The sequence below is a fragment of the Lampetra planeri genome, chromosome 78 (assembly GCF_965212315.1).
Source record: "Lampetra planeri chromosome 78, kcLamPlan1.2.h2, whole genome shotgun sequence".
NCBI classification, from domain to species: domain Eukaryota; kingdom Metazoa; phylum Chordata; class Hyperoartia; order Petromyzontiformes; family Petromyzontidae; genus Lampetra; species Lampetra planeri.
This window is the reverse complement of record NC_136183.1, coordinates 1323576-1348229: the sequence shown is the minus strand read 5'-3', so window position 1 is coordinate 1348229 and position 24654 is coordinate 1323576. Positions and strand designations below refer to the sequence as shown.

Here is a 24654-nt window from a genome sequence, read left to right as displayed (position 1 = left end):
TTAGGCATTGCCTCACCAACACCTATTTTACCTGGAATGGCACCTTCTACAAACAGAATGAGGGTACCCCTATGGGCTCCCCTTTGTCACCAGTTATAGCCAACATATTCATGGAAAAGTTTGAATCAGACGCCATCCAGACATCCACCCTGCGTCCTTCCCTGTGGAAGAGATATGTGGATGACACTTTCGTCATCTGGCCACATGGCCTCCCAGCATTGAACCACTTCTTGGACCACATCAATTCTAGACACCCATCCATCAGATTCACCATGGAAGTGGAGAAAGACGGTAAACTACCATTCTTGGATATTCTGTTTGAGAGGAGTCCTGACGGTTCCTTGGGACATTCTGTCTACAGAAAAGCCACCCACACAGACTCCTACTTGAAACCGGATTCCCACCACCACCCATCTCAAAAGAACTCTCTCATCAAAACGCTATACCACAGAGCACATGGCATTTCTGACAAACACCACCTGACCGGTGAATTAAGACATGTACATCGGGCCCTCAGGATGAACGGATACTCTGACCGTACTATCCGCCAAGCTGTCTCTCCCACCACACAGAAACAGGCACATGAAACTCCGACCAAAACCATCACGTTACCATACATAGCTGGCGTGACCAAAAAGATCTCCAAAATTCTAAACAAACATAAGATCCAAGTCCGATTCAGTACAGTGCATAAAATCCGTGATCTGATTCCATCTGTGAAGGATGTCGTTCCTGACTTACAGTATCCTGGAGTCTACAAATTGAGTTGCATTTGTGGTGATTGCTACATTGGAGAAACGAAACGTCATGTTTCTGATCGTGTCCGCGAGCACAAGTCAGATCTGAAACACGGCAGAACTGATTCTTCTGCCGTGGCCGATCATTGCTACAACTCGGTGGGCTCTCATGAAATTGTCTTTTCCGAGACCAAGGTTCTCTGCAAACCTCCCGGCTACCATCAAAGGTTTGTACACGAAGCCATACAAATATACAAACACAGACATAATTTCAACCGTGATGATGGGTACAAACTTAGTAATCATTGGAAAGATGTTATCAACCACGCAAAAAAGACTTAATCACAAATTTTTTGGACCATCTTATCTGACAGGCACTATTTTACTGTACTTTACCGAGTGTTAACATCCCCAGTTATTTTAACAGTACTCTCTTCATTGGTCAGCCAGCATTGGTATAAACATGGGCATTTTCGTTCTTTTGTCTATCATGTGTATCAGACCCCCCACTCCCCCTCTCTCTCCATTGTGTTGGCGTGTGTAGTAATTGGCCGCTTGCGCACAAGCGCTTCCACGTCCGTCGCCCACCCTTTTGGCCTCGCCCCCCCCCCGCCCCCCCTCCCTCCCGATACGTTCCATTCATTGGCTACCATAGTCTGATGAGCTCCCCCTAAGTTTGTACCCATCATCATTTTCGTTCTTTTGTCTATCATGTGTATTAGACCTCCCCCTCCTCCTCTCTGCCCATTGTGTTGGCGAGTGCAGTGGCTGGCCGCTTGCGCACAATCGCTCCATTGTGTTGGCGTGTGCAGTAATTGGCCGCTTGCGCACAAGCGCTTCCACGTCCATCGCCCACCCTTTTGGCCTCGCCCCCCCTCCCTCCCGATACGTTCCTTTCATTGGCTACCATAGTCTGATGAGCTCCCCCCTCCCTCTCCCTCCCCCCTCAACTCGCTTTTAAGGGATTACATCTTGAATCATTGCCTCACTTGATACAGCTAATCTGGCTGTGATGGTCCCACCTGATGACGGAGACTTGTGTTGCCTCCGAAACGTCGTGATTTTTGTTTTTATTTTATTTTACTTTCTACGTGACTTTACCGAAAAAACCTAAGAAGATGATTCCTTGCAGTCACGAAAGCTTCAAATCTAGAATTAATACACGTATTCACCGTTTTCGAGATGCACATCAAGATGGACAACGGCAGGAAACCGATCATGGATCGAGAAGCTGAAGATTCTCCATATAGCCTCGTTGCTGCTTATGTAGCGGCCCTGTTGAAACTGTCGAACCTCGTCCAAATTTTCAGTGCCTCCAGTGACCTCAAACACAGCTTGGTCGCTGCCTTTGTAGACATACTTGCAAATGTATTTGATAGCCTTCACAGACTGACAATATTCGACATTGATGTGCGCATGGAACATCTTGCACAAAATCGGCGAGTATGGCACAACATATCGGTTGTCGTACGTAAAATGTTTCCCACGGATAGTCTTTTTGAATGTATGACCACCATGGTTGGAATCTCGTCTTCTGTACAAAGGATACCCTTCTTTGTCAGTTTGTGTTTCGACCATGAATTGCCTCGGGTAGCGCTTGGAACAAACGCCATTTAGCATGCACGGTGAGTAAGGATTGTCCCTTCCGCATGGACCATGAAGCAAGTTTGTAGTGACAGTTGTGTACAAAGCAGGGTCGATGTTGGAATCTGGGATCTCAGCAGTGATAATGAGATCCACTTGATTCGGGCGTATTTTTTCTGCCAACCAAACCAAGATGTGCGCATGGGGTAACCCACGCTTTTGCCATTCCACCGAATACATGTGGCAAATGGTGTCACCAAATATCTTTCCCTTCCAGATGACTTCCATCATTTTTTTAATCTTGAGATGAAAGACCCGAGCGATCACATCGTGACGATGTGTAGGTTTTTGGTTTTGGAATAGATGACGTTGTATTTCCTCCCACTTGGGGTTGCATGTGAACGTAACAAAAAGATCAGGTCGCCCGTACTTGCGCACATACGCCATGGCATCTTGAGCGTATTTGTGCATGTGTCTGGGGCTACCAGTGAACGTAGCAGGCAAGACGACACGTCTCCCAATTTGAGTAGGATCCGCGTCTGCCTGATTCATCGTGTCACACAAATGGAAGTAAGATTCACTCCGCAATTTTGTTTGGTTGTAACGGATGAAGTCCAATCGTTCAGATTCAATTTTGGTGTACATGTCGACCACGAACTGATGGAACAATTCACGATAGTACAGCAATAGGTTCTTAGTACCGTCGCGAATCATGAGCATGTAGCAGTAGAATTGCATACATGACACCTTTTTAGCACTTTGCCCTCCGTTTTGATAGATATCAAAGTGATAACCATCATGTCCGTTCCAAAAAATCAAGGGGTACTGCAGTGGATCATACGTTGGATTAAATTCGGAAATCCGCACCAGAACACCGCTTGATTTCTCAAGCACAATGTCCCTTCTCTTTCCGTTTTCTCCACAGATGATAACTGCGACGTCGGGTGCCGTTGGTGCGTTGTACCGCCCACGATGCTCATCCCCAGGTGTTTTGTCCCCACGAATGATCAAGCGCTGGCCTGGCGTAGTCAAATTCCCAAGATGGTTTTTGAACTGCCGCACCAACTCGTTGTGGTCATTAAGCATGTCTTGAAGCATCACAACCACCTCACGGTCCTTGGACCGATCTCGTTCGTTCTGAACTGTGAAGCTCAATCGAGCATCGGTGGCGGTGTCGATAGCATCGCAAAAATAAATCTGCAAGAACTGAGGATTATTATCACCGAAAGGCAACAATGACCCTATTCTATGGTACACTTGACCCTTGACGCGAAACGTTGGCATAAAGCCCCCTGATCCTTAACGTCTGCACCAAAGCTGGTCATCTGAAATGCAGAGTTAAAGCGCCGGATATTGTTTTGGAAATGCCGATCCAAGTCTCCATTCCCGTACAACAGTTCAATCAACGGCGAAGGGGGTTGTGGCAAAGCAGGCAATACGACCTTGCCACTTGCACAAGATAGACCCTTGGGTTCTCCTGCAAACGTCAAAGCAGTGCATTGGACACACCGCTTGTCCATGAGACCAAGTTGGAGAACGCGCATATCGGCATATGGGTCGTGGGGTGAATAGACGAATGCCGCGCCAATTAGGTCTCGATAGTTTGTCGAGACCTGGACAGCTCTGCGCTGCGCATCGTCAGCGCGTCGTGCTGAGAGCTGGCGTTCATCTTCATTTTGCCGTGCCACGGCAGTTCCCTCGCGATCCACTCGGCGTCACGCTTCACGCTCTTCGGTGCTTTCGTTGGCACGTGCGTCCGACGTAAGTTCGCGGTCGCGGAGGCGGCGCGCCTCGCGTTCTTCGTCGGTTTCGTTAGAACGTGCGGCCGACGTAACTTCCCGGTCGCTCTGGCGTCGCGCGTCGCGTTCTTGATCGGTTTCGTTAGCACGTGCGGCCAACGTAACTTCCCGGTCGCTCTGGCGTCGCGCGTCGCGTTCTTCAGCGGTTTTGTTAGCACGTGCGTCCGACGTCACCTCGCGGTCGCGGAGGCGTCGCGCCTCGCGTTCTTCGGGGGTTTCTTTGGCACGTGCGTAAGACATGAGCTCTTGTTTGCGTTGGCGTCGCGCCTCGCGTTCATCGTCGGTTTCCTCGGCACGTGCGTCCGACATGAGCTCTCAGTTGCGTTGGCGTCGCGCGTCGCGTTCTTCCTCGGTTTCCGCGGCACGTGCGTCCGACGTAACCTCACGGTCGCGTAGGTGTCGCGCCTCGCATTCTTCGGGGGTTTCGTTGGCACGTGCGTAAGACATGAGCTCTCGGTTGCGTTGGCGTCTGGCTTCAAGTTCTTTGGCAGTAGCTTGGGTGCGCAAGCGCGCCTTGGCAATTGCTTTATTCTCGCGGCTTTGTTGCAACGCTTCTGCCGTTTGCGCCGCATGTATAAACGCCGCCCGTTCACGTTTTTGCTTTTTTTGGTGTTCGGTCATAACGCGCTTTGGTGCAGGTATGGAGGCTGTTTCGTCGGTCGTTGTACGGGCTTTCTTGTTGGCTTGTTTAGTTGTCGTGGTTTGCGCTTTACGCTTTCCCTTGCTTGATGTAGACATGGATACTTGTTTTCTATGGAATAGAAAGGAACTTAGAATTAACTCCAGCAAGTTCACACGTGCGTGGGAAAACACGACCAATAGCGCTCAACGCAAAAGCGTCAACACGAATTGTCGGTTGACAGTCGGGTTGTAAATCCCTACCAATGGGGAAACCCAACTGTAGTTTAGAGTCGTGTTGTAGTTCCCTACCAATGACGCAACACGACTATGGCGCTGTGAAAATAGTGTTGCGTGCCCCCCATTCATGGGGTCCGAACGAAACGTTGACCTGACGCCTTTCAGTATGACCAGTCTGTTTCCACCTTGCGCTGTTAACACGTCTCTGCCATTGGCCATACAACTCAAGTTGTAGACGGTTGGCTCGGATCATTAACTTTATGTGAAGTCCGGTTCGCTACAGGAAACTATAGAGCGACGCAACACAAAATTCCCGGACACATGGAAAATGAGTGTGTACCGGCTTGGGGATCCTTGAGATATCCGTAAGTCCGGAAGGTAAATGTGGGCAAAGCCATGGTCCAGAAAACGCACAGTTGGCCGCACCCCCCTCCGGAGAAGTTGATGTGGCAGGACATCACGGCAGTGAAGAATTTAGCAGAGCGTTTAGTGTATTTTTAAAGCATTTATAATGGTAAAAAAAATGTTCCCCTCACTACCAGCGTGCCACTTGGCATGAGCCGTCTCCCCCACGAAAGGCGCGTGAGTTGGGATGGTCATGCACATGAATAAATAATAAGTATAAGCCGTAAAAGTAAAGTTTTTCACTCAAAATTCTTTATATGCGTGGCAGCGAACTTAATATAAAAGATTTTAAAATATATTCGCCTGTGAAGGACGCGGGGATCGATCCCGCAATTTTTGGCATGGGAAGCGCCGAGCGGCGCGGTGAAATTTATAAATAAAGTTGAATATCACTAAATCCATCATTAAACCACTTTAAAGGTGACGGATAAAAAAACTGACATGCCTATTCCCATCGCGGGGCACGGGACGTGCCTCCCGGCAAATCCCTCGCAAGCGAGCGTACACAGACGGACAGACAATTTTAGAGTACGACGTTTGGCTGGTAATTGCATCCAGCATAAGCGAAACGTCCTACTCTGAAATGGTAATTGTTGTGGTTTTACGCTTGAGCACACCGGTGGGCTAAAGCAGTGAACTATTAGTCTTTTATCAACGGGACACTTTTTTACTGATTGGCCGTGTGGGTTGGTGGAGGGTTACAACACATTAATAAATAAGGCCATATAAAGCCAATAAGGTTGTTTTTGAATAATGGTCGCGAAAGCGTACGTGTTACAAAATGACTCACTTTACTTATTAACCAGGCTACAGTCTACATTATAGACTGGCAGTACAACCACCCAGCTTAATAAGCAGGCTACAGTGTACATTATAGACTGCCAGTACGCTCACCCAGCTGAATGACTGTTTGTACAGTGAACATTTAAAAAATCGATTCTTGGCGCGTCCGGTTTAAAAGTAATAACACAGTTGTTTTTTCATCAGAAATGGTAATTCTTGTGGTTGAACGCTTGAACACACCGTTGGGCTAAAGCAGTGAACTATTAGTGTTTTCTGAACGTGACACTTTTTTACTGATTGGCCGTGTCGGGTGGTGGAGGGTTAGAACACATTAATAAATAAGGCGATCTAAACCCAATAACGTTGTTTATGAATAATGGTCGCAAAAGCGTACGTGTTACAAATTGACTAACTTTACTTAAGAACCAGGCTGCAGTCTACATTCTAGACTGCCAGTACACTCACCCAATTTAATAAGCAGCCTACAGTCTACATTATAGACTGGCAGTACGCTCACCCAGCTTAATGACTGTTTGTACAGTCAACATTTAAAGAATAGATTCTTGGCGCGTCAGGTTTAAAAGTAATTACACAGTTGTTTTTTCATTGCTATGTAATGTTTGAAAGTTTTCATAAGATTTTCAATACAATACTGTCTAATCGCTATAATTTTATTATGTACCGACCCTATAATAGTAATAGCACACATTGTGATGGGGGGGGAGTGAAAAGGACGTGAAACTTTGAATTTACCTCACAGTCGCGTGCCGGGTGTCGAGGCCTAGTACCGTGCAGAGCCTCCGGCCTCGCCTAAATTGGCCACCCGGGTGAGGCTGGGTACGGGTGCCGTTCCCCCCCCCGCGCTACAATAATACTGTGTAATCGCTATAATTTAATTATGTACCGACCCTATAATAGTAATTGCACACATTGTGGTGGGGGGGGAGTGAAGAGGACGTGAAACTTTCATGAATTTACCTCAGAGTCGCGTGTTAATGCGTGCGCCTATTTTTAACGGGAATTAAAAATGGCGTCCACCCCGCGGCTACTTGTTGCCAGGGGCAACCGCCGTCCAATGAAACTGCGTATGGTCCAGCGACACATAGACACACACACAGACAGACAGACAGATTCGCGATTTTATATATATATATAGATAACACTGTGTGGAAGGTGCCTGTACTTTTGCTCCATACAAAGCTTTGAGTGTCCATCGTCAATGTCTAGTCCATCTGAGACCATCCCTCTCCCTGCCATACTGGCATCGCACCGGCCCCTCACCCTTCATCCTGTGGATGTTTGACGCACAGGATGGCACCACTTAGCCAATTCGAGTTGGCCTGAGTGAGTTCGTGGGTCACACAGCCACGAGGTGCTTGTTTTGTTTACACAACCCCTGGGCCTGGCTCTAGGGGTGATATCAATATAGAATATAAGTAAGAATGCTCCCCAATAGACTCCCCCTGGAACTCTACCAGACACGTCCCACTGGGCGAAGACCCCGGGGCTTGCCCAAGACTATGTCGCTCGGCTGGCCTGGGAACACTTTGGAATTCCCCAGGATGAGCTAGAGTCTGTCGCCAGGGAAAGGGAGACCTGGACCACCCTACTCAGCATGCTGCCACCACAACCCTCACCAGGACAAGCGTTTTCAGAAACTAACGAACACAGCTGTGATTCGTCTAGTTTTACACGAGCCCGCTCACCATCATGAAGGTCCTTAATGATCGTGAGCAGAGAGTCAGGGACTCGAACATCACGAAGAACAACCCAGAGCCCAGGCCTACTGATGGTATCATAGGCCTTGACCAGGTCAATAAAGCATAGATGCTCCCTACACCTCTGTTGTAGCAGACTGACAGAAAATATGGCATCTGTGCAGGACCGCCCTTTCCTGAAACCGCATTGGGGCTCTGCAAGCCTCTCCTCGGCGTGCCTAGCAAGGCGATGTTGAATAATTCTTGCCAGGACCTTTCCTGGCACACAGGAGTGAGATGCCCCTGTAGTTGTTAGTCTGTGCGGTCCCCCTTCTAAAGAGGGGGACCACTAGGGCATCCTTCCAATTCTGCGGAACCCATTCAGTGTTCCAGACTGTTGTTATGATGTCATGTACAGTGAGGGAAAAAAGTATTTGATCCCCTGCTGATTTTGTACGTTTGCCCACTGACAAAGAAATGATCAGTCTATAATTTTAATGGTAGGTTTATTTGAACAGTGAGAGACAGAATAACAACAACAAAATCCAGAAAAACGCATGTCAATTTTTATAAATTGATTTGCATTTTAATGAGGGAAATAAGTATTTGACCCCTTCTCAATCAGAAAGATTTCTGGCTCCCAGATTAGGAGCACACTCTTAAAGGGAGTGCTCCTAATCTCAGCTTGTTACCTGTATAACAGATGCCTGTTCACAGAAGCAAGCAATCAATCAATCAGATTCCAAACTCACCACCATGGCCAAGACCAAAGAGCTCACCAAGGATGTCAGTGACAAGATTATAGACCTACACAAGGCTGGAATGGGCTACAAGACCATTGCCAAGCAGCTTGGTGAGAAGGTGACAACATCTTCTTAGTTCTTTCGGTAAAGTCACGTAGAAGGGAAATAATAAAATAATAAAAATAAAACATAATTAAATTATTCTCACGACGTTTCGGCCACAACGCAAGCAGCCGTCCTCAGGTGAAGAACAGGTCTGTCGGAAAGACAGCGTCTGAATGAAACACCACCAGGCTTGGAGCGTATATTTAAGCTGGGTTGGAGGGGGAAGAGCGCCTTGACAAAAGAATTTGCATATCAAGAGGAATTTAGCATATTTATGGGAAATGCAGATATTGGATTAGTCATTACTTGTGGAATGCGTAGGAGGTGGGCGGGGGGTTTCAAAGTCATAATATGCCCGTGCATTATGCAGGATTAGCAGCATCAAAGGGAGGTATTAGGGTTAGCATTAATAAAGGGAAGGAATGTTAATAGTTTGGAGCTGCAGCAACTAAACCACCACGTAAAAAAACTAAAGTATAAACTACATCAGTATCATCAGTATACTAAATATACTCTCCAATAAGCTGAGCTACTAACAGTAAGTAATACATTACATTTCTATGTCGCAAAAAATATAATATGCTTCCAGCTAAACTTTTTTCTCTTACATCACACGGGTCTACCCTGTACTATATACTGCCATAGACAAACCCAACATTAAATTATATACTGTATTACTATACACCACCCTATACCTTAGACTATACATTGTAATATTATACTATGTATTATTCTACCCACCCTACTGTATACCACACTGCTGTATATTCACTATACACGCGACGGTCAATGGAATAGTGTATAGCAGATTGTATAATAATAAATAGTATAAAAGTGTAATGTTTAATACAATGTAAAAGGTAATATATAGTATCGTAATTGACTTTGAAACCCCCCGCTCACCTCCTACGAATTCCACAAGTAATGACTAATCCCATATCTGCATTTTCCATAAATATGCTAAATTCCTCTTGATATGCAAATTAGTTTGTCAACGCGCTCTTCCTTCTCCAACCCAGCTTAAATATACGCTCCAAGCCTGGTGGTGTTTCATTCAGACGCTGTCTTTCCGACAGACCTGTTCTTCACCTGAGGATGGCTGCTTGCGTTGTGGCCGAAACGTCGTGAGAATAATTTTTTTTATGTTTTATTTTTATTATTTTATTATTTCCCTTCTACGTGACTTTACCGAAAGAACCAAGAGGATGAATCCCTGCAGTCGCGAAAGCTTTAAATCGAAATTAAAGGTGACAACAGTTGGTGCGATTATTCGCAAATGTAAGAAACACAAAAGAACTGTCAATCTCCCTCGGCCTGGGGCTCCATGCAAGATCTCACCTCGTGGAGTTGCAATGAAAATGAGAACGGTGAGGAATCAGCCCAGAACTACACGGGAGGATCTTGTCAATGATCTCAAGATTGCTGGGACCATAGTCACCAAAAAATAATTGGTAACACACTACGTCGTGAAGGACTGATATCCTGCAGCGCCCGCAAGGTCCCCCTGCTCAAGAAAGCACGTATACATGCCCGTCTGAAGTTTGCCAATGAAAATATGAATGATTCGGAGGACAATTGGGTGAAAATGTTGTGGTCAGATGAGACCAAAATGGAGCTCTTTGGCATCAACTCAACTCGCCGTGTTTGGAGGAGGAATGCTGCCTATGACCCCAAGAAGACCATCCCCACCATTAAACATGGAGGTGGAAACATTATGCTTTGGGGGTGTTTTTCTGCTATGGGGACAGGACAACTTCACCACATCAAAGGGACGATGGACAGGGCCATGTACCGTCAAATCTTGGGTGAGAACCTCCTTCCCTCAGCCAGGGCATTGAAAATGGGTCGTGGATGGGTATTCTAGCATGACAATGACCCAAAACACACGGCCAAGGCAACAAAGGAGTGGCTCAAGAAGAAGCACATTAAGGTCCTGGAATGGCCTAGCCAGTCTCCAGACCTTAATCCCATAGAAAATCTGTGGAGGGAGCTGAAGGTTCGAGTTGCCAAACGTCAGCCTCAAAATATTAATGACTTGGAGAAGATCTTCAAAGAGGAGTGAGACAAAATCCCTCCTGAGATGTGTGCAAACCTGGTGGCCAACTACAAGAAACGTCTGACCTCTGTGATTGCCAACAAGGGCTTTGCCACCAAGTACTAAGTCATGTTTTGCAGAGGGGTCAAATACTTATTTCCCTCATTAAAATGCAAATCAATTTATAACATTTTTGACATGCGTTTTTCTGGATTTTGTTGTTGTGTTTCTGTCTCTCACTGTTCAAATAAACCTACCATTAAAATGATAGACTGATCATTTCTTTGTCAGTGGGCAAACGTACAAAATCAGCAGGGGATCGAATACGTTTTTCCCTCACTAGGGCAGTCTGCACAAACGCCACCTTCAGCATTTTGCTTGGGAGATCATCTCTGCCTGGTGCCTTTACTGGTTTCAGACTCTGGATCGCCTTCAGTACTTCCTGAACAGATGGCACCTCTGCCAGCCACTCACACGGGGTGACTTCTACCAATATTTGAGGCATCGCAGCCTCAGCAGGGTCATCTCCACAATGCTCAGCAAGTTTGCAAAGCTGTTCCTGGGGGTCAGAGATTAGGTCACCACTCTTTCCCCTAATGAGGGTAATAGGTGTGGCGCTGCAGGTTGCTTTTTTGATGGAATTAAAGAGCGATTTGTGATCGGGGGCCATTGAGGCAGACTCCATCTACTCAGCAACCTGCGACCACCACCCATCCTTGCAGTGCTTCACGGCTCTCCAAACCCCTGAGCGAAGGCTGCGGTATGCCTCCTCATTCTCCGACGTGGGATGCTGTAGGCGATGAGAGTGGGCCTGTCGCTTTTTCTCAGCCAGCTTGAACACCTCTGTCAGCCAGGATCTCTGGGGAGGTCTGGACCGTGTACCCAATGCAGCCATTGCAGCTGCATGAGCCACAGTCCTAAACCTCGCCCATTTCCCCTCGACATCAGGAATAGTGGGGGACGATGCCAATCCCAACCGCAAGGGAAGATTAACTTCTCACTTGCAAATTTCATCAGCTGGCTGAGACAATGCCACAAAGGGCTTGAATGGGGTCCTGGGTGTACACCCACCACTGGAGTGGAAGAATGGCAGGCGCATCTTACAGATGACAAGTCAGTTTCAGTTTAATTTATTTGGTATTTCCCTGTGAGCCATTCAGCTCTTGAATCGGGTGCAACCGCAACAAACAAAAAACAAAAACACGAACAAGAAAACATATTCAAGTGACTATGCGCAAACAGAAACATCCAGTAAAGAACAGCAAAATCTTCCAGAAAGCATCGTACACCAACGTTGTGTGCAAAAATCCCAGTGGGATGCAAGTCAAACAACAACCACAGGAAAACTTATATTAAAGCCATCAGTCTTAACTCCGTACTACAGCAAACAAACATGGTCAAACCAAATAACGTTTTCGAAATCACAAATAAAGCCATAAAAGCAATGTAACAGTGATCATAGGAACTGTGACCGAAATTTCACAATGACATAAAACAACATGGCAATAGCATTCCAGACCCTGGGGGCATCAATAGCAAAGGCCCTTCCTCCAGTTTTTGTACGGCAATAAGGAATGTGAAGCTGGTAAATGAGCGAAGACCTTAGGTCACATACTTTTTCTTCGAAACAGAGAGGGGAACCAGCAGGTAGTCTGCAGATTTTTTTGTAAGTACATCGTGAATAAATAAGATCTGGTGCACAAGCCGTCGAACGTTAAGAGATGTTAAGTTTGACCCAATGTAGAGATCACAGTGGTGAGTCCTATATTGACAGTTAAATGCATATCCTAAGGCCGAGTGATAAATTGAGTCAAGCTTCTTCAGTACAGTACTGTGGGGCTGATTTATATACGATGTCACAGTAATCAAGTAGAGGCAGTATGGTAGATTTGATCAAATTCCTAACGGGAAGCAGTGCTTGTGTCGATACAGAAAACCAATTGTTATTTTTGTCTTTTTACCACTATAATCAATGTGATCTTCAAAATTCAGTTTTGAATCCAGGATGACCCCAAGATACTTATAGATCTTGACTTGCTCTATTTGATCATTATTTAAGGAATGTAATTGGGGGAAAATAACTTCCCGCTTTAGTCCTGGTGAGAAGCATAGCACCTTGGTTTTGGAGGTATTCAGGACTAGTTTAAGAGCAACTAGCTGATGTTGTAGTTTGTTGAAATCACCCTGGAGCTTAGCAATCACGTCATCTGGAGAGCGGCCAGCAGTAATCAGTATCGTGTCATCTACAAAAGATTTACCCTGGAATGATTTAGATCAGTGCCCAAGTCATTGACATAAAGAGAGAACAAGAGGGGGCCGAAGGATGGAACCCTGTGGAATCCCTTTTGTTATCTTAACACTGACCTTCAACCATCTGTGAATACAGTTTGGGTGCGAGAAAAGAGGTACATTTTTAACCATTCTACTGCGTGTTTGGAGAAACCGAGGCAACTTAGTTTACTAAGCAGGGTGTTGTGGTCGACTGTATCAACGGCTTTGGACAAGTCAAGAAAAAGACTGGCGCAGTACTACAAATTATCAAGGCTACTAATGCAGCAGATGTGGTGCTGTATTTTTTTCGTAACCCAGATTGTTTTCGATGTAATAGATTGTTGTCGGACAGAAAACTGTTAATTTGGTAGTTCAATAATTTTTTTAAAACATTTGTCAACGGGGACAAAATTGGGATTGGTCGGTAGTTATTTGGATCATCTTTAGGGCCCCCTTTGTAAAGTGGACGAACATAGGAATGTTTCCATTCTAGAGGTACTGATGCTTCTTTGATGGACCGGTTGAAAATATGGGCTATAGGTTTATATATTATGTGACCAACAGTTAGCAGAGCAAAGACGGGAATACTATCTTCTCCGTTAGAGGGGAGGACCCTTTGAGGTAGGACAGTTGTTTCAGAACATTACTTTTGTGGATTGGCTGGAAACTAAATTCGTTTAATGTTTGGACAAGGGTATAGGAATTTGCATGAGCAGGGGTGACTCCCAGTACATTATCAAAAAGGTTACCAGCTTCAGAAAAATGAAGGTTAAAATTGTCAACAATTTTTTTGGGCTCTGAAAAATATTCCCCATTTCGGTCAAGCTCAACGGGCAGATTATCTGTTTTGGATGCCTTTTCGATATTTTTTTTTTGTTTTCCAGAAGATCCTGTCACTTCCACGTGATTCCAGGAGAGTGGAGGAAAAGTAGGCATTTTTTGCATGCCGTGTTTTTTAAAAATCCTGCATTATAGCCAGTCATTGACCAAACACATTTTCTGAGCACATGCCCAAGCCTTGTCCCTAGTTTTCATGAGCTTAGTAATCATATAAACGGAGCATGTTTGTTAATAATTTGGAGAAACGTGTATCTGAAGGTCTCCCAAGCCGTAGTCAGGTTTGGGATATCACAGACCTTGTCAATATCCGAGTGAAGCACATTATTAGTAAATGCCTGAATGCTAAAGTTTCTCTCAGAGTGCTTCTCAACCAATTTAGGGGGGGCTTTGGGTCTGGCTGATGATCTCACCCCAAATATGAAGGAGTGATCACTAAGGTTATTAGCCAGAACACTAGTCAGTGCGAATTGTGAGGGGTATTTGTCAATATGGACGTCTAGCAGAGATGACTGTCCCGGATTTTTTAGGTTGGGTCTTGTGGGGATATTTATTAATTGAAACAGGCTAAATTAATCTGCAAAATTTGTGACCACGGCCGGTGGGTTTAGCCAATTCTAATTTAGATCACCCACAAACTATTTCACCTTTCGGGAGGCCCCCAAGAAGCTCTCTCGGTGCAGACACAGCTTCAACATCCTTCCCACTAGGCAGTCTATAGCAGCACACTACCAATATCTGTTGATTAGTTGGGAGAGTTATTCTGAGAGCCAGACCTTCAAAGCAACATTTTTTAAACAAGGAGTGAGCTGGTGAACATGCAATAGCATTATGAACATAGATGGCAATTCCACCTCCTTTAGATCCTCGGTCACGCCGAAAAAGGTTGTAGTTGTCAATCGTAATTTGCAAGTCATTAACGGCAGGAGTGAGGAATGTTTCTTTTAGGCAAAAAATGTCCCGGTCCAGATTTGCCACTTCAAGTTTTAGTTGACTTCATTTAATCACAGGCCCTCTGATGTTGACATGTAGAACACCGACACCTTTTCTGCCAGAAAAATCTACAGGATTATACAAGTTCTTTACATTTGTGCCAGGATGAAGCTCAATACCACCCAGAAACAAGAAAAGTAGAATTAATAGTCTGCACAGGTATTTTCTGTGAAAGGATGAAGAGCGGCGAACCTTGGACAAATAGCAGCAGCTCGCAGTTGGTAATGTTTTTAAGAGCAGAATGAAGTTTGGAAGGAGTACTGGTGAAGTAATGGGACAAAGATAAAGTTAGAAGTGTCTATAAGCTGTTTCATTAGCAAGTGTAGTGGAAAATTGAGCAACAAGTATGGACGCGAAGTTAGGCGGGTATCCGTTTGTAGAGTTGAGTGTGGCACTAGATATAGCTGGGAGGGACAGCAGTAGGATACACAGCAGGAGAATTGCCATCTTTAAAATATCAGGGTTGCACACAGTTTAACACACAAGCGAAAAGAAAAACATATATATACTTGTAGGCCGAGCGTTGAGAAATGTCTTGCCGCACTCGTCACACATACACGGCTTCTCGCCCGTGTGCTAGAGTTTTTGGAGGAGCTTGAGGGAGAGAGCTAGGCCGCAACCTCGGTGTGGGTGGTGTCTCTCTCTCCATGCATCGCACTTTCGCCGGCAGGGATATCCAGGCAAGCAGGGGGGTACGTGGGGAGCGTGAGCTAGGCCGCAACCTCCGTGTGGGTGGTGGCGTCTCTCTCCACGCAGTGAACACCGCCACGCGTCAGCCCTGACGGATTGCAGCCGCTGCCTCCGCCCCACCCGTGGCACAGCTGCAGCTGCAGTAGTTTTTGCTGCTGTACTCATACCCCCACAGTGATCGTGGTGAAGAGTGAGGCAGTTGTTTCGAATCCTCAACCAAGCATCCTCAGTTAAAATCTCGAAGATGTCGGCGAGTTGACAGCGTGAACATTAGAACATTAGAACAAAGAACAAGTTTAGTTTGTCGAACATGTAGGCTTTATCCTTTAGCTGTATCCCTTTAAATTGAGTTTATCCTTCCCCATGCTGCGCCACTGCTTCCAATCAGCGGGGGGTGGGGGGTGAAGGGGTATGCCTCGGCCCAATCCAGGCAAGGCCTCGCTCTCTCACTCGTCGTTAACTGTAAGCCACACTGCTTAGGCAGTGGTGCACAAGACAAAAACTTAAACACGTTTGGCAATATATATAGATGCGACGTGTCCGCAAATGGGCCTTCCTGACAGCACAACGCACAGGGCATGGCGTCTCGATTAAACCCCCCTGCACCCGTCAATCTCAATTTAAACACAATTTAGACACACACACAGTTCACTCACACACACAGCTCACTCACACACACTCAGCTCACTCACACACACTCACACACAGCTCACACGCAGCTCATTCTCATGCACAGCTCACACTCACTCACGCAGCACAACTCACACACCACTGCACACGCCGCCGCCATCCTGAGACGTCGATGGGCAGATCAGCTCCACGGTAGGTCCTGGTGTCAAGGACATGGGTCCGCATCCGCTGTTCCGTCACTATGTAGTCCAGAAGATGTTCTTGCTTGGACCCGGCATGCATCCATGATGTTGTGTTGATGTGCCGATGCTGGAACAGCGTGTTGGTATTTACAAGCCCATGGGCTGCACAAAAATCGAGCAGCCTCCTACCGTTGTTATTGAGCTGATCTGGCCCATGCCTTGCAATCACTCCAGACCAGGTGCCAGCATCATGACCAACTCGGGCATGGAAGTCACCCAACAAGATGACTCTATCCTGTGGGGCCACTTGAGCTAGCACCTGTGACAGGAGGTCATAGAAGGCATCTGACTCATCGCACACACACACGGACTCTCACAGACACAACGCACATACATATATGGACTCACACCCACATGGACGTCCCCACGCACACACGAACTTTTATATAGAGTAAATAAGTTTGTAAATAGTTTTTTTATGTACGTGACTTTAGCACTACATTTTTAATTTAACTACTTTAAAGTTGACGGATGCGAAAATGGAATAGCACTGGCTCACTTACAGGGCTTATGGCGTGGTACCTGGGTTCTTTTTTTTTTTTAACCAAATCCTTCGCAAGTTTTGTACACAGACAGATACACAGACAGAAATAATGACGTTTATAGGTCAGATGTTAATGATCCATGTGAAATGCATGTGTATTTAAGAGTTTATCTTTGTGGTGAGCTGTAGCGCAGTTATTTCACTGCATTATGAACTCAACAATTAGTTTGATTATCGCCGACCGCAAACATGATTGATAACACTGCGTAACAAAAAGAATTGTCCCTGCGTAGTAAGTGTTATTTTCTAATTGCTTATGCCTCAAAAGTACAGAAAATGGCTATTATTCCCACAAACTTTGCTTTTGCGACCAAGACAGTGATATTTTGAAATGTACCTATTTTCAATGAGTAAATGTGTTCATTTGTGTCATTCCTTAACGTAAAGTCCTGGTCACAAAAGGAAAGTTTGTGGGCATAACCAATAAAAAAAAATAACACTAGCCATCCAGAGACAAAAATTGTGTTACATAGTGTAAGTGAAAGCTGAACTTATTGTGGGCCCCTGCTATGTTGATTCATCTTGAATTAATTACATGGTGAAGTGAGGAAGCATTAATACTGAGCAGATGAAGGTGGCCAGGCATGGTTCTGGACACACCACCACCACCTTTTTACCATGCGAGTGTGTGACAGTGTCAAGTTTGTATTTGCAGTAAAGTATATTAACTATTGAACATGGAGGTTAAATCAAAACAATAGTTTAATTTAGTTTTCCTCTAGGACGTTTTGTAAGAATGGAAACAGTCAGGAAAATATCTCAGCACATATGCAGCTGAAGTTAGATCTGTTCATCCGAGCATTCAAGCAAATCCACCTCGAAGTTTCGATTGAACATTCATTTATGCATTTCGGTATAATACAAATAGCATTATTTTCAACACACTTTGTTATTATAGCTGAATTTTTCTTAAATATTCTTTTCATAGCTAGACAGCCGAAATTGTGTGTGTGGAGTTTTGGGTAAACATTCATTTTGAAGATACTAGAGCATCCAGGCATATTTATGACCATTGACCCTCCCATTGTGTGCCTTAACAGCCCGCGTGATGAATTGGGGAATTATTTTCACTATATCATGAATTCTAGATTTGAAGCTTTCGTGACTGCAAGGATTCATATTCTTAGGTTTTTTCGGTAAAGTCACGTAGGTAAAAAATTTAAATTAATGAAAGTAAAATAAAAATCACGACGTTTCGGAGGCAACACAAGCTTCCGTCTTCAGGTGGAACCGTCACAGCCACGACAGCTGTATCAAGTAAATGAGAAATTACAAGAGCTGGTTGAAGAGGGGAAGGGCCAAGTACGGCACACTTTTTATTAATATGGTAAGGTGAGGCTTAAGACTAAGAATAGACTGCATAACAAAAGATTGAGCCTTTGTTATGGAGAGGTGCGGTTTGTGACTACGCCTAGCCTACATAACAAAAGTGTGAAAAAATAAAAAAATAAACCTGGTAAAACAAAACTGGCTGTCTATCAATAACCTGTAATAGTTGTCTGTCAAATAAGATGGTTCAAATAAGTGTAGTTAAATCTTTTTTGCATGGTTAATCATTGGAAAAAAAAGATTTAACTACACTTATTTGCACCATCTTATTTGACAGACAACTATTACAGGTTATTGATAGACAGCCAGTTTTGTTTTACCAGGTTTAGTTTTTTCTTTTTTTCACACTTTTGTTATGTAGGCTAGGCGTAGTCACAAACCGCACCTCTCCATAACAAAGGCTCAGTCTTTTGTTATGCAGTCTATTCTTAGTCTTAAGCCTCACCTTACCATATTAATAAAAAGTGTGCCGTACTTGGCCCTTCCCCTCTTCAACCATTATATATACGGAGTGGTAGCTCTTGTAATCTCTCATTTACTTGAGACAGCTGTCGTGGCTGTGACGGCTCCACCTGAAGACGGAAGCTTGTGTTGCCTCCGAAACGTCGTGATTTTTATTTTACTTTTATTAATTTAAATTTTTTACCTACGTGACTTTACCGAAAAAACCTAAGAATATATATCATGAATATATGAATAAGTATAGATGTGTAAGTCATGTGTGACTGTGTATATATGCATTCCTCTGTGCCTTGATACTGACGTAGATGGTGTGGATATGTTTTTCTGTCTGCAGCTGACGCTTCCTCTGACTCTTCCTCTGCAAAATTGGTCTGATGGAGCAAAGGGACTCAGCGCAGCTTGGTACAAGAAGGAAACAATGCGACCAGTGTGCAAACAGCACGGATCGTACTGGAAGTTTGACACAGCACCAGAGAACTCACACAGGAGAAAAACCATTCAAGTGCACTGTGTGTGACAAGGCATATGCACAGTCATCAACTTTTCAGATCCACCAGAGAACACACACGGAAGAGAAACCTTTCAAGTGCAATTTCTGTGTAAAGGTATTTTCAGGTTTATCTCCTCTGAAACGACACCAGATAACACACAGGGGAGAGAAACCCTTCAAGTGCACTGTGTGTACGAAAGGCATTTACAGAGTCATCACATTTTAAAATACACCAGAGAACGCACACAGGGGAGAAACCCTTCAAGTGCACTGTGTGTGGAAGCGCATTTGCAGCGTTATCAAATCTTCAGACCCACCAGAGAACACACACAGGAGATAAACCCTTCAAGTGCACTGTGTGTGAGAAGGCATTTGCACAGTCATCACATCTAAAAACACACAAGAGAACGCACACAGGAGATAAACCCTTCAAGTGCACTGTGTGTGTAAGCGCATTTGCACAGTCATCAATTCTTCACGACCACCAGAGAACGCACACAGGAGAGAAACCCTTCAAGTGCACTGTGTGTGAGAAGGCATTTGCAAAGTCATCACATCTTCAGAGTCACCAGAGAACGCACACAGGGGAGAAACCCTTCATGTGCACTGTGTGTGTGAAGGCATTTTCAGATTCATCACTTCTTAAAAGACACCAGAGAATACACACAGGAGAGAAACCCTTCAAGTGCACTGTGTGTGAGAAGGCATTTGCAAAATCATCAAATCTTCAGAGTCACCAGAGAACGCACACAGGGGAGAAACCCTTCAAGTGCACTGTGTGTGAGAAGGCATTTGCACAGTCATCAAATCTTAAAAAACACCAGAGAATGCACACAGGGGAGAAACCCTTTAAGTGCACTTTGTGTGGGAAGGCATTTGCACAGTCATCACTTCTTAAAAGACACCAGAGAATACACACAGGGGAGAAACCCTTCAAGTGCATTGTGTGTGTGAAGGCATTTGCACTGTCATCACATCTTCACAACCACGAAAGAACACACACAGGACAGAAACCCTTCAAGTGCACTCTTTGCAGGAAGGCGTTTGCACTGTCATCACATCTTCAAATACACCGGAGAACACGCATACATCAGAAGATCCCCAAGGAGCGGAGTCTGAAATTGGCTTGTGAAAGTCCAAGTGCTGCAATGAGCCCATCCCTGCTGAAAAAAGAACCAGAATTTAATTCCAGCTTGGACGCAATTAAATGTATCAAGGTGAAGAGCGCAGAAGTGAAGGTGAAATGTGAAGAAGTGATGGTGAAGAGCGAAGAAGCGATGGTAAAATGTGAAGATGAAGATTCAACTCCAAAATCGGACCTTCACATCGATGGAGGCAACGTGAAGCAGGAGGAGAATTCTGACTGTGAGGCTGAGCGAGGCAACTCCCAGCAGTTTGTGGAAGTGGAGGTGTGGGTGGACTTCTTAGGCAATGCAAAGTCAAATGGAGACCCGGTAGATGTGTATGTTTGAGACAATGAAGCTCCAATGGATGCACCTTTGTCACAGGCCTTTTAATTAAAATAACGTGAAGTTGCACACTCAATTCCTAGGTTCAACCTGCAGAGTAAGAGCAGCCAGTATTTGCGGACCTGTGGGTTGGGTAGATCTGTAACCAGGAGTTAGAGCCAATAAGCTCCAAAGCATTCTCTATGTTATACTATGTTATAATAATTTTAGCATTTATATGGTGCTTGCTTAATCTCCTCAGCAACTCAGTTGTTTTGTATCATCTCATCACAGACACTCGAAGAGCATGTTGTATATGTAATGCGAGCGTAAATCGGGTTGTTGCTGGGCTCTGGCCCAATCACACGGCCCGGAGTATTGGGAGGCGGAGCCTGGTCTGCGGAGCGTGTGAGAGGGGCCACCGTTCACCTCGGCTCCCAATGGGAGGCGAGGTGAATGGGGGCGGAGCCAGCAAGGGCAGTATGGGAAGGCCGGATCTGACGATCCGGAAGGCGAGGAGTCAGGGTCACGTGGGGGGAGAGGATATAAGTGGGAGCCCGGAAGAGATCGGGGTCAGTTGGGGAAGTTAAGAGTCTGAGCCACGTTGGGTGGTGAGAGAGATCCGCGCCATCGGCCACGTGGCCGAAGGACCTCAGCACGCCGTCGGCCAGCGGTGTGCGGAGTACGGGAGTAGAGGAGCTAACGGAGGAGCGTGCGTGGCACGCGAGAGGAGACACTGGTCCCTTATCAGGACCAGCGGGGTGTGAGGAAGAGTGGAGGAGCTGACGAGGGAGCGCGTGCGGGGCGCGCGCGAGATGTCGCTGGTCCGCGGAGGAGACCAGCGGGGTGCGGAGAAGAACCTAAATAAAAGACAAGCGGAGACCAACAGTGCCTGACGGAGTCTTTTATTACACTGGGGTCAGAAGTGCTTCGAGATGTCAAAACATCTCAAGAAAAAGAATATACCTACGCCATCTTCAGAAGACGAAGAGGACCTTCCTCCGGCGGTGGCGATCCCGACCATGGAGGGCGCGGGCAAAGTGGCGGCGAGCGACACGACAGGAGTACAAGATGTCGTCGCGGCGTCCGGGCCGTCTGCGTTAACGAGCACCGAGGACGGCTGGTGACACGTGGCAGACCAGCTTGATTCGCTACGGGCCATTTTGCTGGATTTAGTCACCCTGGTGGCGCCTGCGATGAAGCCGGGACAGCCACGCGTTGGGCCTTCAAGCGGGGAGCCATCGGGTGGGGCCGAGCCGTCCGCCATTGGGGCCTCTGCGAGGCTTCCTGCCCTTCCCGATACGCAGCAGGACGCCGCCATCTTGGGTGTGGCCGTGGCCGAACGGCGGGAAGCCGCCATCTTGTCACCGCCACATGGGACGCCTGCATCGGAAGACAGCAGCTCGGGGACTCGCAGCCATCGCCTGACGACGATTAAATAATTCTCAGTTGGAGGAGATTGGAGCGCATTTGTGTGGCGTGTTGAGTCGGCCGTCCGATCCGTCAAGTGGACGGATGCGGAGGCCTTGGAAGTTCTGCCGACGCTCCTGGATGACAAGTCTTTGAAATTCTTCTGCTCCATCGCGGCCGTGAAGAAGGCGACACTGAAAGGGGCGTTCGCCGAAATGGCAGAAGTGTACGAGCCTCAGGACGACGCACACCGCAGGTTCGTCCAGAGGCAATGGGCAACGGAGGAATCGCCTGTGGCCTTCCGGGGCGCTGTGCTTGAGCTAGCCATGGCCGCGTATCCAGAGACGGAGCCCGACTTGTTGGAGCCCTTGATACTGGGTCAGATGTTGGAGCTGTCCAAGGACTTGGGCATTCCACTGCCGGTGTGCGGCCATGAGCAGCTGACCTCCCGGATGGCTGCCAAGTGCCTCAACATGCAGTTCAACTTGCGCCGTTGGGCAGAGATGACCGCCTGGATGGGGAGCCCGACCGTGGAGGGAGACGCCGTCGTGTGGACTCCGTCGAAGGCCGTCTTCGTGCCGGACGAGAGGGGGCCTGGCGATCTCACTGCGGCGGCGGGCCAGTGGGTTCTTCCAGGGGGAGTGGTGTCGTTCCGGGCCACCGCCGATGGATCGCCGAGACGAGGGGGGAGCCGGGCGGCGGGCCGACTCGTCGTGTTACCGCTGCGGGCGTATTGGACACTTCGCGCAGGACTGTCGGAGTTGCCTTCGCCCGCCTCTTCAGCCGGAGTCCCCGGCCAGGGACGCGCCTTCAATGCCGGAGAGTCAGCCGTGTCAGGCAAGTCGGTACGCATCAGACACCCGGCAAGGCCTGTCATCTCATTCATCACCGTCGGTATGCGTTCCGGGGGCCTGTTCTAACGGGGGGACTCTAAGGGATCCGCATCGCTCGCTGACACAGTGGCGAAAATTGGCACTGAGGGTGGTCGCAGCCGCTACTGGGTCGTCAACCGTACCGGGTTCGATACAGGGGATCGACGTGCGGATTTTGGTAGATTCGGGCGCGTCCTCCACTATCATCTCAGACGTGATATTCCATCTCTTGTCCATTCCGCCGTCGCGGGTACGACCGGTTTACGATTCATGTGTTGCGGCAAACGGAGGGAGTATCGGCATCGTTGGTCAGGTGGAGGCGCGTATTTCGGTTGGGGGTGCGTCGGCTTCGGGGACGGTGTTAATTTCCAGGTCCCTCGCTGTGCCGTGTTTATTGGGGACCGATTTCCTGGCAAAGATGCCCATTCAGATAAGGGTAGATCAGAATTGTATTGAGTTACCGGCGGGCCGGAAGATTTTCTTTTTGCCGTCGCCGTGGGGCCAGTCCGCCCCAGACCGCCAGGTGCAGGCGCTGTCCGATGTTTCGGTCGACATTCCACCTGGCTCGCAGATGCTCATTCTACTGCGTTATCGGAAGCCCGTGCCTGGGGTTAAAGGGGGCGGCGGGGGTGTTGTTGTCGCCATCCAACGCGGTTACGGCTGGCCTGGCGCTGGTCGCGGCACAGACGATTGTTCGGCCAGGTCAGCCTCCGTGTTTGCAAGTGTTGAATTGAGGCGCGGACAATGTCGTCGTGCCGGCCGGAACAGTTCTGGCCCATGCCACGACCGCCTTCACGGCCCATGATGATCCGGCTCACCGGGGCCTCGTAAGGGGGGTTTCGACCTCGACGTCGCAGGACGATCGATGGATCACCGGGTTGTGCCAGGAAAATGCGTCTCTGACTACGGACCAGCGATCCGCGCCTCGCGTGCTGTTGGATAAATATTCTGACGTCTTTAGTAAAGACGATTTCGATCTGGGGGACGCACCTCGTTGCTCTCCCACCATATTGATACCGGGGATGCTGCTCCCATTCGGATGAATCCATATCGGTTGAGCCCGGTGGAGAGGGATCATGTACGCGGCGCAGTGGATGATATGCTAGCCCCCGACATTATTTCTCCGTTCAACAGCCCATGGGGCGCTCCGATGGTCCTGGTAAAGAAAAAGGATGGTAATTTGCGGTTTTGTGTTGATTTTCGGAGGTTAAACAAGGTGTCGGTTGCGGACGCTTACCCCCTGCCGCATATGGATGATTCCCTCGATGCCTTGTCTGGGCCGAAATTTTTTTCCACTCTTGACCTCTCTTTGGGGTTCTGGCAGCTCCCCCTGGACGAGTCCTCGAGGGAAAAGACGGCTTTCCGTACGCCGGAGGGCCCTGTTTCAGTTTAATTGTTTTCCCATGGGGTTGAACGCTGCCCCTGCTATGTTCCAGAGGTTGATGGAACTCGTGTTGACCGGTCTGCAGTGGGACACGTGCTTGATATATTTGGATGATGTTATTGTTTTCAGCCGTACGTTTGAGGAGCATCTTCAGAGATTGGATGCTGTTTTTGCTAGGGTGCGTTCCGCCAATTTAAAATTTAAGCCCAAGAAGTGTCACCTTTTGCAACGATCCGTGCGCTATTTGGGCCACATTGTCAGCTCTGACGGTGTGGCCACGGACCCGGAGAAAACGGCGTGCGTCCG

At 47.2% G+C, this 24654-nt stretch overlaps 1 protein-coding gene across 1 annotated transcript; it reads left to right on the top strand.

Moving 5' to 3' along the window:
• The first annotated feature begins 1919 nt into the window (after window positions 1-1919).
• On the top strand, window positions 1920-21068 carry LOC144738220 (uncharacterized). Its single transcript, XM_078621217.1, has 4 exons — window positions 1920-2055; window positions 3247-3307; window positions 4015-4507; window positions 19435-21068. Exons 1-4 carry the CDS (start codon window positions 1920-1922, stop codon window positions 20704-20706), a joined length of 1962 nt encoding a protein of 653 aa, XP_078477343.1. The 3' UTR covers window positions 20707-21068.
• Window positions 21069-24654: the final 3586 nt, after the last annotated feature.